At 43.3% G+C, this 16313-nt stretch overlaps 1 protein-coding gene across 1 annotated transcript; it reads right to left on the bottom strand.

Moving 5' to 3' along the window:
- Window positions 1-14645: 14645 nt before the first annotated feature.
- Window positions 14646-16113, bottom strand: LOC125528526 (protein CURVATURE THYLAKOID 1B, chloroplastic). The gene is made up of 6 exons (XM_048692982.2): window positions 15731-16113; window positions 15550-15656; window positions 15386-15472; window positions 15223-15285; window positions 14983-15020; window positions 14646-14881 (listed from the first exon to the last, which is right to left on the bottom strand). The coding sequence occupies exons 1-6, from the start codon at window positions 15885-15887 to the stop codon at window positions 14827-14829; spliced, it is 507 nt and encodes a 168-aa protein (XP_048548939.2). The 5' UTR covers window positions 15888-16113; the 3' UTR covers window positions 14646-14826.
- Window positions 16114-16313: the final 200 nt, after the last annotated feature.

Raw genomic sequence — 16313 nt, 5'->3', positions numbered from 1 at the left:
AACAACACATCGAAAACAGAATCTGTCAAAAACAGAACAGTCTGTAGTAATCTGGATCAAACGTATACTTATGGAACTCATAAAATTCTCAAATAAATTTCTAGACGTGAGGAATTTATCTATTAATCATCCACAAAAATAATTAACTAAATAGCACTCTCCAATAAGAAATGGCAGCAATTCTCGTGAGCGCTAAAGTTTCTGTTTTTTACAGCATGATCGCAAAGACTTTCCCCAAGTCTTCCCAAAGGTTCTACTTGGCACAAACACTAATTAAAAGCATAAAAAATCAATCATAACAGAGTCTAGATAAATTATTTATTACTAAACAGGAGAAAGTATCAAGGAACTAAAATAAAATTGGGTTGCCTCCCAACAAGCGATATCGTTTAACACCCCTAGCTAGGCATGATGATTTCAATGATGCTCACATAAAAGATAAGAATTGAAACATAAATAGAGCATCATGAGGAATATTACTAGCACATTTAAGTCTAACCCACTTCCTATGCATAGGGATTTTGTGAGCAAACAACTTGTGGGAACAAGAATCAACTTGCATAGGAAGGTAAAACAAGCATAACTTCATAACTTTAAGCACATAGATAGGAAACTTGATATTATTGCAATTCCTACAAGCATATATTCCTCCCTCATAATAATTTCCAGTAGCATCATGAATGAATTCAACAATATAACTATCACATAAAGCATTCTTTTCATGATCTACAAGCATAGAAAATTTACTACTCTCCACATAAGCAAATTTCTTCTCATGAATAATAGTGGGAGCAAACTCAACAAAATAATTATCATGTGAGGCATAATCCAATTGAAAACTAAAATCATGATGACAAGTTTCATGGATATCATTATTCTTTATAGCATACAAGTCATCACAATAATCATCATAGATAGCAACTTTGTTCTCATAATCAATTGGAACCTCTTCCGAAATAGTGGATTCATCACAAAATAAAGTCATGACCTCTCCAAATCCACTTTCATCATTATAATCATCATAAATAGGAGGCATGCTTTCATCATAATAAATTTGCTCATCAAAACTTGGGGGACAAAAAATATCATCTTCATCAAACATAGCTTCCCCAAGCTTGTGGCTTTGCATATCATTAGCATCATGGATATTCAAGGAATTCATACTAACAACATTGCAATCATGCTCATCATTCAAATATTTAGTGCCAAACATTCTAATACATTCTTCTTCTAGCACTTGAGCACAATTATCGGAATCCTTATTCTCATGATAGATATTAAAAAGATGAAGCGCATGAGGTACCCTCAATTCCATTTTTTGGTAATTTTCTTTTATAAACTAAACTAGTGATAAAACAAGAAACTAAAAGACTCGATTGCAAGATCTAAAGATATACCTTCAAGCGCTAACCTCCCCGGCAACGGCGCCAGAAAAGAGCTTGATGTCTACTACACAACCTTCTTCTTGTAGACGTTGTTGGGCCTGAAAGTGCAGAGGTTTGTAGGACAGTAGCAAATTTCCCTCAAGTGGATGACCTAAGGTTTATCAATCCGTAGGAAGCGTAGGATGAAGATGGTTTCTCTCAAGCAACCCTGCAACAAAATACCAAAGAGTCTCTTGTGTCCCCAACACATTCAATACAATGGTACATTGTATAGGTGCACTAGTTCGGCGAAGAGATGGTGATACAAGTGCAATATGGATGGTAGATATAAGTTTTTGTAATCTGAAATATAAAAACAGCAAGGTAACTAATGATAAAAGTGAGCGTAAATCGTATTGCAATGCTAGGAAACAAGGCCTAGGGTTCATACTTTCACTAGTGCAAATCCTCTCAAAAATAATAACATAATTGGATCACATAACTATCCCTCAACATGCAACAAAGAGTCACTCCAAAGTAACTAATAGCGGAGAACAAACGAAGAGATTATGGTAGGATACGAAACCACCTCAAAGTTATTCTTTCCAATCAATCCGTTGGGCTATTCCTATAAGTGTCACAAACAGGCCTAGAGTTCGTACTAGAATAACACCTTAAGACACAAATCAATCAAAACCCTAATGTCACCTAGATACTCCAATGTCACCTCAAGTATTCGTGGGTATGATTATACGATATGCATCACACAATCTCAGATTCATCTATTCAACCAACACATAGAACCTCTAAGAGTGCCCCAAAGTTCCTACCAGAGAATCACGATGAAAACGTGTGCCAACCCCTATGCATAGGTTCATGGGCGGAACCCGCAAGTTGGTCACCAAAACATACATCAAGTGAATCACGTGATATCCCATTGTCACCACAGATACGCACGGCAAGACATACATCAAGTGTTCTCAAATCTTTAAAGACTCAATCCGATAAGATAACTTCAAAGGGAAAACTCAATCCATTACAAGAGAGTAGAGGAGGGAGAAAACATCATAAGATCCAACTATAATAGCAAAGCTCGCGATACATCAAGATCGTATCACCTCAAGAACACGAGAGAGAGAGATCAAACACATAGCTACTAGTACATACCCTCAGCCCCGAGGGAGAACTACTCCCTCCTCGTCATGGAGAGCACCAGGATGATGAAGATGGCCACCGGAGAGGGATTTCCCCCTCCGGCAGGGTGCCGGAACGGGTCTAGATTGGATTTCGGTGGCTACGGAGGCTTCTGGCGGCGAAAATCCCGACCTATTGTGCTCCTCGGTCATTTTAGGGTATATGGAGATATATAGGCGGAAGAAGTACGTTAGGGGGGCCACGAGGGGCCCACGAGGGTGGAGGGCGCGCCCAGGGGCGTGGGCGCGCCCCCTGCCTCATGGCTTCCTCGTTGCTTCCCTTACGTGGACTCCAAGTCTCCCGGGTTGCTTCTGGTCCAAAAATAAGTTCCGTGAAGTTTCAGGTCAATTGGACTCCGTTTGATTTTCCTTTTCTGCGATACTCTAAAACAAGGAAAAAACAAAAACTCGCACTGGGCTATGGGTCAATAGGTTAGTCCCAAAAATAATATAAAAGTGTATAATAAAGCCCATAAACATCCAAAACAAAAGATAATATAGCATGGAGCAATCAAAAATTATAGATACGTTGGAGACGTATCAGAGATCTATGCACAAGTCAAGACATACCAAGTACCCATCACAAACTCTTATCCCTCGCATTGCATTATTTCCCATTTGCCTCTCGTTTTCCTCTCCCCCACTTCACCCTTGCTGTTTTATTCGCCCTCTTTCTCTGTTCCCCTTCTCTTTTTCGTTCGCCTCTTTTTCGCTTGCTTCTTGTGTTGCCGTGTGTCGTTATGGCTAATTTTCCTATCGTTGTTAGTACTCCCGAGCATGAAGTTCTCAATTTTAAACAAAGGGAGGGAGAAAATTTAAAAGATGCTTGGTATAGAATTTGCAATGCTCAGAATAGATCCTCTAGGAAGCTATCCACTTCCGTTCTTCTTCACAATTTTTATGTAGGCATCACCCCTTGGAATAGATTTATTCTTGATACCATTACCAGAGGGAATTTCTTGGGTAGCCACACTTTTGATTCTTATAATGCTATGATATATTTATTTGGCCCACCACCTCTCTTGGTTAATGGAACTATTTTAACTTTGGAACATGTGATTCGAAGACTTGAAACTATCGAAAATAAAGTTGCCTCTGTGGAGTTGATTAAAAATTTGGATAAAAAGATCCACAACCAAATCACTCAATATGGATCTAAGGTAGGAGCTACTCTGAATTTTTTTAAAGAAAAAGAACCTATAGTTAACGAAAGAATAGATCTAGATTCCACAAGAATTGGTAAACTTGAGGATATTATTACTAATTTAGGATCTGCCTTTTCATCCCTTTAAAATACTCCAAATCCTCCTACTACCAAGGTTGCCAAATTTATGTATGTTCCTAAAAAGTAAGAGTGAAACTTCTAGTAAGGAAATTGCGGATCTCAAATCTATAAGTGTTCACCCCAACTTCTTCAATATCATTAAAGAACCTTTTGCTACAAATGAATTTCTTGACTTCTTGCCTAGGAGTTTGATAATTAATAAAAAGAAGGAAACTCCCAAGGGTTATAAGTGTTCTATTGAAGAATTGCATACCAAAGATGATAATACCTAGATCTATTCTTGCTTTTACGCCTGGCTAGGGGCGTTAAACGATAGCGCTTGTTGGGAGGCAACCCAATTTTATTTTTGTTCCTTGCTTTTTGGTTTTGTTTAGTAATAAATAATTCATCTAGCCTCTGTTTAGATGTGGTTTTACGCTTTTAATTAGTGTTTTTGCCAAGTAGAACCTTTGGGAAGACTTGGGGAAAGTCTTTGCGATCTTGCTGTAAAAAACAGAAACTTTAGCGGTCAGGAGATTTGCTGCCATTTTTTACTGGAGAGTGCGATTAGGTTGATTCTTTTTGAAGATGATTAATAGATAAAATCCTCACGTCCAACAATTTATTTTAGAATTTTTGGGTTTACATAAGTATTATAAACCTACAGATTACTACATATTTGTTCTGTTTTTGACAGATTCTGTTTTTCGTGTGTTGTTTGCTTGTTTTGATGAATCTATGGCTAGTATCGGAGGTTATGAACCATAGAGAAGTTGGAATACAGTAGGTTTGACACCAATATAAATAAAGAATGATTTCACTACAGTAACTTAAGCCGTGGTTTGTTTTCTTATACTAACGGAGCTCATGAGATTTTCTGTTTAAGTTTTGTGTTGTGAAGTTCTCAAGTTTTGGGTAAAGATTTGATGGATTATGGAACAAGGAGTGGCAAGAGCCTAAGATTGGGGATGCCCAAGGCACCCCAAGGTAAAATTCAAGGACAACCAAAATCCTAAGCTTGCGTATGCCCCGGAAGGCATCCCCTCTTTCGTCTTCTTCTATCAGTAACTTTACTTGAGGCTATATTTTTATTCACCACATGATATGTGTTTTGCTTGGAGCATCTTGTATGATTTGAGTCTTTGCTTTTTAGTTTACCACAATCATCCTTGCTGTACACACCTTTTGGGAGAGACACACATGAATCGAAATTTATTAGAATACTCTATGTGCTTCACTTATATCTTTTGAGCTAGATAATTTTGCTCTAGTGCTTCACTTATATCTTTTAGAGCACGGTGGTGATTTTATTTTATAGAAATTATTGATCTCTTATGCTTCACTTATATCATTTTGAGAGTACCTTAGAACAGCATGGTAATTTGCTTTGGTTATGAAACTAGTCCTAATCTGATAGGCACCTAAGATGGGTATAATAAAAACTATCATAGAAAGTGCATTGAATACTATGAGAAGTTTGATACTTGATAATTGTTTTGAGATATAAAGGTGGTGATATTAGAGTGTGCTAGTTGAGTAATTGTGAATTTGAGAAATACTTGTGTTGAAGATTGCAAGTCCCGTAGCATGCACGTATGGTAACCGTTGTGTAACAAATTTGAAACATTAGGTGTTTTTTGATTGTCTTCCTTATGAGTGGCGTTCGGGGATGAGCGATGGTCTTTTCCTACCAATCTATCCCCCTAGGAGCATGCGCGTAGTGCTTGGTTTTTGATGACTTGTAGATTTTTGCAACAAGTATGTGAGTTCTATATGTCTAATGTTGAGTCCATGGATTATACGCACTCTCACCCTTCCATCATTGCTAGCCTCTTTGGTACCGTGCATTGCCCTTTCTCACCTTGAGAGTTGGTGCAAACTTTGCCGGTGCATCCAAATCCCGTGATATGATACGCTCTATCACACATAAACCTCCTTATATCTTCCTCAAAACAGCCACCATACCTACCTATTATGGCATTTCCATAGCCATTCCGAGATATATTGCCATGCAACTTTCCACCATTTCATTTATGACACGCTTCATCATTGTCATATTGCTTTGCATGATCATGTAGTTGACATCGTATTTGTGGCTAAGCCACCATGCATAATTTACCATACATGTCACTCTTGATTCATTGCCCTTCCCGGTACACCATCGGAGGCATTCATATAGAGTCATATTTTGTTCTATTATCGAGTTGTAATCATTGAGTTGTAAATAAATAGAAGTGTGATGATCATCATTAATAGAGCATTGTCCCAAATAAAAAAAGGAGAAAGGCCAAAAAAAGGCCCAAAAAAGAGAAAAAAATAAAAGAAATAAAAAGGGGCAATTCTACTATCCTTTTTTCCACACTTGTGCTTCAAAGTAGCACCATGGTCTTTATGATAGAGAGTCTCTTGTTTTGTCACTTTCATATACTAGTGGGAATTTTTAATTATAGAACTTGGCTTGTATATTCCAACAATGGGCTTCCTCAAATGACCTATGTCTTTGTGAGCAAGCAAGTTGGATGCACACCCACTTAGTTTCTTTTGTTGAGCTTTCATACATTTATAGCTCTAGTGCATCCGTTGCATGGCAATCCCTACTCCTTACATTGACATCAATTGATGGGCATCTCCCTAGACCGTTTATTAGCCTCGTCGATGTGAGACTTTCTCTTTTTTGTCTTCTCCACATAACCCCCTATCATTATTCTATTCCACCCATAGTGCTATATCCATGGCTCACGCTCATGTATTGCGTGAAAGTTGAAAAAAGTTTGAGATTACTAAAGTATGAAACAATTGCTTGGCTTGTCATCGCGGTTGTGCAAGATGAGAGCATTCTTGTGTGACGAAAATGGAGCATGACCAAACTATATGATTTTGTAGGGATCAACTTTCTTTTGCCATGTTATTTTGAGAAGACATGATTGCTTAGTTAGTATGCTTGAAGTATTATTATTTTTATGTCAATATTAAACTTTTGTCTTGAATATCTCGGATCTGAATATTGATGCCAAAATAAATAAAATTACATTGAGAATTATGCTAGGTAGCATTCCACATCAAAAATTCTGTTTTTATCATTTACCTACTCGAGGACGAGCAGGAATTAAGCTTGGGGATGCTTGATACGTCTCCAACGTATCTATAATTTTTGATTGTTCCATGCTATTATATTATCTGTTTTGGATGTTAATGGGCTTATTTATAAACTTTTATATTATTTTTGGGACTAACCTACTAACCCAAGGCCCAGTGCAAATTGCTGTTTTTTGTGCCTATTTCAGTGTTTCGCAGAAAAGGAATATCAAACGGAATCCAAACGGAATGAAACCTTCAGGAGAGTTATTTTTGGAACAAACATGATCCAGGGGACTTGGAGTGTGTGTCAAGAAACCAACAAGGAGGCCACGAGGCAGGGGCGCGCCCTCCATCCTTGTGGGCCCCTCATGGCTCCACTGACCTACTTCTTCCTCCTATATATATATCCATATACGCCGAAAACATCCAGGAGCACCACGAAACCCTATTTCCACGCCGCAACCTTCTATACCCAAGAGATCCCATGTTGGGGCCTTTTCCGGAGCTCCGCCGGAGGGGGAATCAATCACGAAGGGCTTCTACTTCAACACCATAGCCTCTCCGATGATGTGTGAGTAGTTTACTTCAGACCTTCGAGTCCATAGTTATTAGCTAGATGGATTCTTCACTCTTTGGATCTCAATACAATGTTCTCTTCGATCTTCTTGGAGATCTATTTGATGTAACTCTTTTTGCGATGTGTTTGTCGAGATCCAATGAATTGTGGGTTTATGATCAAGTTTATCTATGAACAATATTTGATTCTTCTCTGAAATCTTTTATGTATGATCGGTTATCTTTGCAAGTCTCTTCGAATTATCAGTTTGGTTTGGCCTACTAGATTGATCTTTCTTGCAATGGGAGAAGTGCTTAGCTTTGGGTTCAATCTTGCAGTGTCCTTTCCCAGTGACAGTAGGGGAAGCAATGCACATATTGTATTGTTGGCATCTAGGATAAAAAGATGGGGTTTATATCATATTGCTAGAGTTTATCCCTCTACATCATGGCATCTTGCCTAATGCATTACTCTGTTCTTATGAACTTAATACTCTAGATGCATGCTGGATAGTGGTCGATGTGTGGAGTAATAGTAGTAGATGCAGAATCATTTCAGTCTACTTGTCTCGGACGTGATGCCTATATACATGATCATGCCTAGATATTCTCATAATTATGCACTTTTATATCAATTGCTCGGCAGTAATTTGTTCACCCACCGTAATACTTATGCTATCTTGAGATAAGCCACTAGTGAAACCAATGGCCCCCGGGTCTATTCTCCTTTATATTAATCTCCCGTCAACAAGCTATTTCTATTACCATTTATTTTGCAATCTTTATTTTCCAATCTATATCATAAAAATACCAAAAATATTTATCTTATTATTATTATCTCTATCAGATCTCACTCTCATAAGTGACCGTGAAGGGATTGACAACCCCTTTATCGCGTTGGTTGCGAGGTTCTTATTTGTTTGCGTAGGTACGAGGGACTTGCGTGTAGTCTCCTACTGGATTGATACCTTGGTTCTAAAAAACTGAGGGAAATAGTTATGCTACTTTGCTGCATCACCCTTTCCCCTTCAAGGGAAAACCAACGCAGTGCTCAAGAGGTAGCAGTATGCACCGCGCCGGCTCCCTTGGTGTAGGAACGCCATTGCCTGCGCCGGTCTTCATCACGTTGTCGGGTCCTTGCTTACTTCAAGCACCGCCGCCGCACTACTAACCTAGACGATGCCGCCACCGTCAGGCCGCCGCCGCCGCTCTTCTTCGGCCGTTGCCGCCGCTACCTCCATAGTCATCGCCGCTCTTCTTCAGTCGCTGCCGCCACTACCTCCATGGCCGCTGCCACCGCCCGTCCACCCCCTTCGTCTTCGTCCAAGCACCAGCCCATCACTAGTGTCTCCATCATCTACCCCGACCACTTCGGCTACTCCGACCACCGTTGGTGACATCGACCCCATGCCGATGGAATGCCGCAATCATTGTCGAGTTCTTCTCTGCTGGTCCCTCCGACTTTTCCAACATGGCGTACAGCTCGTGCAGGTCCCTCGTCTATGCATGCCTGTTACTGGCAACACCGGTGCGTGCCTTCGTCCACGACATGTCCCCGGGCCTGGCAAGCCTCGAGCGGCGCTTTGTCAACTTCGTCGTCGTCCGTCTATGCATGCCTGCTGCTGGCAACACTGATGCGTGCCTTCGTCCACGACGTGTCCCCAGGCTTGTCAAACCTGGCACGACATTTCGTCGACACCGTCTACTTCCCGGCGCACCCCTACTTCGACATCACTGCGCCCATGCTAACTTGGCGCCTCCTTGCGCCTACGGCTCCACGACGTTTTCCTCGACACTGGCTACCCTGACTCGACATTGACCAAGGCATTCTTTGCACGGCTACACCACCCTACGCTCTCGACTACCTCGACATCGACACAAAGGGCTATCATCCGCTTGAGCAACTCATCAGCTTCCTCTATAGTCCATGCATCCACGATACAACACCGTCCACGACGCTCCCGCTATGATTGCGGGGGGATGTCAGCCCGTCGGCTGCTATTCTCTCCGGTCTGATCGTTCGCGACGCTCCTGTTTTCTGCGACGCTACCGCTACGACTGCGGGGGGGGGGTGTTAGAGATATATTTGGGTTACATGTATTTGGTAGTCTAGGATTTGTAATCGGTCTCCTACCTTATCTCCAGTAGAGGCTTCTTTCCATCCAAGTCTTGTAATCAATATATACTCGCCCTCGAGGCTCAATAATACATCCATCATATTCCGCAACAATCCCTCTCTCCCTTCTAACAGAGTGAGTAACAGTTTGGCAGGTTGTCAGTGATAGGCTTGGGATGATCTTGAGGATGATCATTGGATGACTATGAGATCACACAATGATCATGATGTGTATATATTGATTGGCTAGATAGTCAAGAGTGAGATGGTTCATGTGACCTTAAACGAGGACTTACAATTACTTCTAGTTTACCATGTCATGATCATTATTTACTTCCACCTCCATATTAGTAGTTCATAACTTAAGACTGTAATGCTACGTTATTGTCTTGGCTTGATGCGTTTGATGGTTGTGAGCTTGCGAGTACATTCAAAGTACTCACCTGGCGTGTCATGCCAGATTTGCAGGTGAGGCCATGATTGATTGCTTGTCAAGGATCCCGAGTCTGCGAGCTAGGATGTGTCCCAGCCAGTGCCCCTTTGTAGTGGAGTCCATCACGATCGTCCCTGTTCTGCTACTAGAAGTTATTCTACTGCTACAAGTTGTTTTGTTGCTAGCATAGGACTACCTTAGCAGGCGTAGTGTTTCCGTGCCCCTGTAACCTTGAAATCAAAACCCTTGTACCCATATTGTAATAAAGAGTTGTTCTATTCTATGCCAAGTAGTGTTGTATTCCATAAGACTTGATCTCTAGGATGGAATACAGGGTGTTCCGGTTTCTCTAAGCCGGGGTGCCACAAAAGGTATCCCCTTCAAAGCTAATATTCATGAGTTCACCGAAATTTAGAGTATTTCTGGATTGGTCCATGCATTGGTGGGTTCGAGCCACCCCGCCTACTTTCTCCTCGCTAGTTAGGATCTTATTAAAGTCTAGGCGCAACCATGGTCTGCCATCCTGGTGTTATTTTTTAGCCTCCAAACCATTCTCCATGTTCCCTTCTTCCTCTCCAATTCTTACTCTCCATAGACTTCCTTCACAATCCAAACTCCACCATCCTATTCTATGACATCCACATCAACGTAACTCCTCCCAAATGACCGCAACAACTTATCAATGCCACATCGCCAAAACATTGCCACACCCATGTGGCGCCCTTTCGGGTTCCACACAGTCATGTTAGCGAGCCCGTACCTCCACCTAGACATCTCCAACCATTTCCCACACAATTTTATCACCGGCAAGAACATAAACATCAGGATAGTCCTACCTTTCGAGATCTAGAAGGCTGCAAATAGTTGGGACGTTCCTGAGTCCCTAACACTTTCGAGCTATTAATTTCATTGCTGCCCCGCAGAGCATTCCTACATCCTCACTTTTGTTTGTGTTGTTCTCAGCGTCCTCTTCATTCGCTACTATCTCCTTGAACCTATCCTTCTTCATGAAATTTTGATCATCAATCTCCATCTCATTGCATCTCCTCTTACTACTGATGGAAATATACCCTAGAGGCAATAATAAAATGGTTATTATTATATTTCCTTAATCATGATAAAGGTTTATTATTCATGCTAGAATTGCATTGATCGGAAACTTAAATACATGTGTGAATACATAAACAAATACAGTGTCCATAGTAAGCCTCTACTAGACTAGCTCGTTGATCAAAGATGGTTAAGGTTTCCTAACCATGGACATGTGTTGTCATTTTATAATGGGATCACATCATTAGGAGAATGATGTGATGGAGAAGACCCATCCGTTAGCTTAGCATATTGATCATTTAGTTTATTGCTATTTCTTTCTTCATGTCAAATACATATTCCTTTGACTATGAGATTATGCAACTCCCAGATACCGGAGGAATGCCTTGTGTGCTATCAAACATCACAACGTAACTGGGTGATCATCAAGATGCTCTATAGGTATCTCCAAACGTGTTTGTTGAGTTGGCATAGATCGAGATTAAGATTTGTCACTCCGAGTATCGGAGAGGTATCTCTAGGCCCTCTCGGTAATACACATCATAAGAAGCCTTGCAAGCAAAGTGACTAATGAGTTAGTTACAGGATGATGTATTACGGAACGAGTAAAGAGACTTGCCGGTAATGAGATTGAACTAGGTATGAAGATACCAACGATCGAATCTCGGGCAAGTAACATACCGATGGACAAAGGGAATTACGTATGTTGTCATAACGGTTTGACCGATAAAGATCTTCGTAGAATATGTAGGAACCAATATGGGCATCCAGGTTCCGCTATTGGTTATTGACCAGAGAAGTGTCTCGGTCATGTCTACATAGTTCTCGAACCCATAGGGTCCACACACTTAACGTTCGTTGACAATATAGTGTTATATGAGTTATATGATTTGGTTACCGAATGTTGTTCAGAGTCCCGGATGAGACCACAGACATGATGACGAGTCTCGAAATGGTCGAGATGTATAGATTGATATATAGGACGCTAGTATTTGGACATCGGAAGTGTTTTAGGACACACCGGGAAGAACTGGGTCACCTGAAGGGGTTCCGGGCACCCCCCCCCCCCCCGAAAGTTATGGGCCTTATGGGCCAATGGAGGGGACAGACCAGCCCACAAGGGGGCTGGTGCACCCCTCCCATGGCTGGCCGGCCCTAAGGGGAAGGAAAGGGGAGGGGTGGCCCCTCCCGCCTTTCCCTCCTCAGGAGAGAAAGGAAAGGGGGAGGGGCACTTCCTCCTTCCTTCCACCCACGTTCCAAATAAGGAAAGGGGGGCTTGGGAGAGACCCCAAGTAAGATTCCCCCTACTTGGGTACCCCCTTGGCTGCTCCTCCCTCCCTCCCACCTATATATATGTGGGAGGGGGCGCCTAGCAGATAACAGAACATTGTCTTACCCGTGTGCGACGCCCCCCTCCATAGTTTACACCCCCAGTCATATTTTCGTAGTGCTTAGGCGAAGCCCTACGGAGATAGCTTCACCATCACCGTCACCACGCCGTCGTGCTGCCGGAACTCATCCACTACCTCGCCGTCTTGCTGGATCAAGAAGGCAGAGGACGTCACCGAGCTGAACGTGTGGTGAACGCGGAGATGCCGTACGTTTGGTACTTGATCGGTTGGATCATGAAAAAGTTCGACTATGTCAACCGCGTTGTCAAATGCTTCCGCTTACGATCTACGAGGGTACGTAGACACACTCTCCCCCTCTCGTTGCTATGCATCTCCATGGATAGATCTTGCGTGTGCGTAGATTTTTTTTCCATGCAATGTTTCCCAACAACTACCTGCAACATTTGACATGTCCTGTTTTCAGCCTTCTCCTCTCTATTAACTCTCTTGAATTTCTTTCCTTTGTTCTGCCAATCACCCTTCTTTCTTCAACTCAGGATCATTCACTCTAGGTTTTTCATTTGTTGTACTACATTCGCTACCACCTTGTCAGCCCCTATCTATTTATTCTGCATATCATTTGCACCCTTGTCCAAACCTACTAAGCCCATCGTGTTCTAATTCTTTTGCTCCTCTCACTTCCCAGTCACTATACACTCAGTCCTCTCCTGCCAGAACATTAAATATTTTGTTGTCCCATTCTTCTCACTCTTGTGCTCCCTTTGTTTGGTTTCATTTGGCTAGTAATCTTCTTATCTCCCCCACTTTTGCTGCTACAACTGTTCATAGTATTAGACTATTAGTATCATATTAATGCCATGACGACGCATCACACTGCCAGATCTCCCTCCTCTGCTACCCATGCTGCTGCCCTACGAACACTACGACCATAGGCTCCTCCCCACCCCTACCAACAGCGAAGCTATCCCTATGGTTGCTACCCCTACCATCACTCATCAACTTGTCGATCTTCATCACTCCCCCCTCAGCCTAATACATGGCTTTTTTTTTCTATTTCTCTTTTGCTTCATTGGGCTTGATTGTGCTGTGGCCCCAGCAGTGGTATGTCGAGTGTTGTTGAACTTGGACTCTATGGATCGTTGCTTTATTTATAAAGCGGGGAGAAAACCTATTTCAAGAGAGAGAGCCTAATACATGGCCCATACTGAGGTGTTTCTCCCTTCTTTGGTTTCAGGATGCATCCACAAGCGTAGTAGAAATCCAGTAATGTTCCTACTCGAAATGACACCACAAAAGTCTCTTTTTCTTGCTTTCATCCTCTACAGTTGCCTGCTTGCCCATGTCCTTGTTCTTCTCCCTAGCCAATATGAATCTCCTCACCAACGATTCATTAATATCTAATTTACCTCCATCCTCATATACTTTATCTATCAATGTACCATATGGTCAAACATCCACAGCCACCAACTCATCGAAATTTTGCGCAATGAGCTCACCCGTGGTCATGTTCATGGATCCGAGAGGCAGACCCAAGACCCTAATCCACATCGGAATTATATTGAAGTCATACTCCTCAACTGTCTTATCCGCGTCAAATTTCTCCATTACCAAAAGCTCCTTATCAAACCCCCATGGCCCTTCTTCCAGTGCGCTCCTTCACCCCAACTCCTGCCGAAAAGTGTATAAAAAGATATTATCTACAAGCTCCTTTCATCTCTACCCCTTGATCGACACCATATAGTGTTTGCCCTACCACCGAAGCATGCGTTGGCCGATCCGAGAAAAGTATGCCCGCTGCCTGGGCGTCGGGATCCCCAACATCATCTCCTTCCCCGTGTATGTTGTCCCTACCTTCACTCCCCTCCTCTCCCTAGCTGATAACATGAGCCCCTTCATCATGCCTTTGACATCCTCGATGCATCCCCTGCTCTGCTACCCCTCACAAAAACCCTAGGGAAGAGTAGCTGTTGTATGATCGTGTGCCCTAGCTAGTGTACACGAAAGACGTTTGTGGATTGGATTTGAACGGGTGAAAGAGAGGTGCGTGGCGTGATCAACAGGAACGCCTCACATCGTAGACATAGATCAGGGAGCATGGTGCGCTGGCGGCAATAGAACCCTATGTCCGACCGACAATTACAGAACAATCATCTTTCGGAACGGACCGTGCTATTAATTTTATATGCAACCAATTAATGGCAAGGGCAAAATTACCTTTGAAAATTCTGGGAGATGGTGGCTAAACACATCAAAAGTTTTTTGCGTCAATATGTCCAACTTATTTAGATATACAATTGAGTAAGGATTATATTAGATGCTATGCTCAAATATATAGTACAGATATACAGTAATTGCACGTCTCCGTTTTGAGTACTTTGTGCTTCTCTCAACTGGGATGCACCTTTTCAAGTGCTTCATCGTCTAGCCGCTGATTATATCCTCGTAAATGTTCCTGACCTTAGCGAAGAACGCTTTCCTGCAAAATCCATTGAAATTGTTTGAACGACTAGAGCCCTCCTTATCTAAGAATCTTATAGTAGCATTTTGCAGGTTCGGTACAAAGGCTGTGTTTCATACCTGTCGGGCTTGAATAGCAGGTTCTTGTACGCAAACCACTGCATGTATTAGAAATTCAGAAGAACGGATCAAAATGGGAAACTCTTAGAAAATTGACAGCGATGGAAGAATGGCAGACTTGTACAGCATGATCAAATTAATGACCAGATTGACCAGTAAAATCAATCTTAGGCACGTTGCAGTTTGCGAATAGCAAAAGTTATCACGGTAAGGTTCTGTTGAGCTGTGGATCTTTCTTACCCCGCTGTAACCAATGCCAACGACCTCCATGAGACCTGGAACCACGGGGAGCCTGTCGATTGCCTGCAAGGTTAACACCAAAATCACCTTCAGCTACCCCATCAACTCGGTGATTTTTTAAACAACTTGTTCGACAAACAGTTGAGGTAAGCGTCTTCAGTACCGATACTACTCCGCCGGCGCTCCACATGCCGAGCGTGGCGGCGACGGCGAGCGTGGTCACCGCGTACTTGTCCTCCACTCTGTCCCACTGTGCGGCGCAACCGCGCAACTAGGTGTCAGTCACTCGCTCCACAACTAATGAACTCCAACGTGCCACGTACGTACCTCTTGTTTCAAGCCGTTGAAGAACTCTGTAAGCTCGGCGTTGTCGGCCAGCGGCGCGGCCGGCTCACCGGCGGCCATTGACACCACGTTCCTCGCGAGCCTTTTACCTGGAAAACAACTCTTCTTAGATCCACGTCCCATGCCGCTGCACGCACGCGCAAGTTCTCAAAGCCACACTCACAGAAGGAGGCGACGCGGGGCTGGCCGTGGGACGCGAGGCCGGGCAGCGGCGGCAGCGCGGGGAGCCCGAGCCCGACGGAGCGCGCGGCCTTCCCGAGGTCGCTCGCGATCGGCGAGGGGACGGCGCCCGTGGCTGGGGAGGCGACGGTCGGGGCCATGGAGATCGATGCCTTCGGTCAGTGTACGCCTCACCACCACCACCACTTGCGCGTTAAGCGCGTTGGTCGGATGCTAATAACGGCCGCGAGGTCGTCGGGACGGCGTCCTGCGGGAGGTTAGGGACGGCCGGGTTCAGGCGCGCAAAGATAAAGTGGGGATGCGTGAGATGGGCGCCACACGATTGCGCGCGGAAGAACGATAAGATGGGGTTTGGGGTGGGCTCTGTATGGCCTGGATGTTTCCGTCTGCGGTATCGGGAGTTTCTGGTGTTTATCGTCCGAAGACGCCCGATGGGGGGCTCACGGAGGCCCTGACGACTGATTTTTTCTTCTTCTTAAGCTGGTTTGTCGGATGGCTTTCAGAGGGAGCTCCTAGTTGGCGCTTCAGGCGCCAGCTAAGGGAGCTGGCGCTCACAGCCGCCGAAT

This window comes from Triticum urartu, chromosome 1A (assembly GCF_056163025.1).
Source record: "Triticum urartu cultivar PI428250 chromosome 1A, HENAU_Tu73, whole genome shotgun sequence".
Classification (NCBI taxonomy): domain Eukaryota; kingdom Viridiplantae; phylum Streptophyta; class Magnoliopsida; order Poales; family Poaceae; genus Triticum; species Triticum urartu.
The sequence above is the reverse complement of the archived record's forward strand: the minus strand, read 5'-3'. Positions and strand labels throughout refer to the sequence as shown.

What these genes read in the sequence shown, in the direction of transcription:
- LOC125528526 (XM_048692982.2), bottom strand. Translation starts at nt 15,887, where the DNA reads ATGGCCCCGACCGTCGCCTCCCCAGCCACGGGCGCCGTCCCCTCGCCG. An exon ending in GCCCCGCGTCGCCTCCTTCT is followed by an intron (nt 15,657 to 15,730) that starts GTGAGTGTGGCT and finishes GTTGTTTTCCAG; the next exon opens with GTAAAAGGCTCGCGAGGAAC. An exon ending in TTGGCATTGGTTACAGCGGG is followed by an intron (nt 15,021 to 15,222) that starts GTAAGAAAGATC and finishes TAATACATGCAG; the next exon opens with TGGTTTGCGTACAAGAACCT.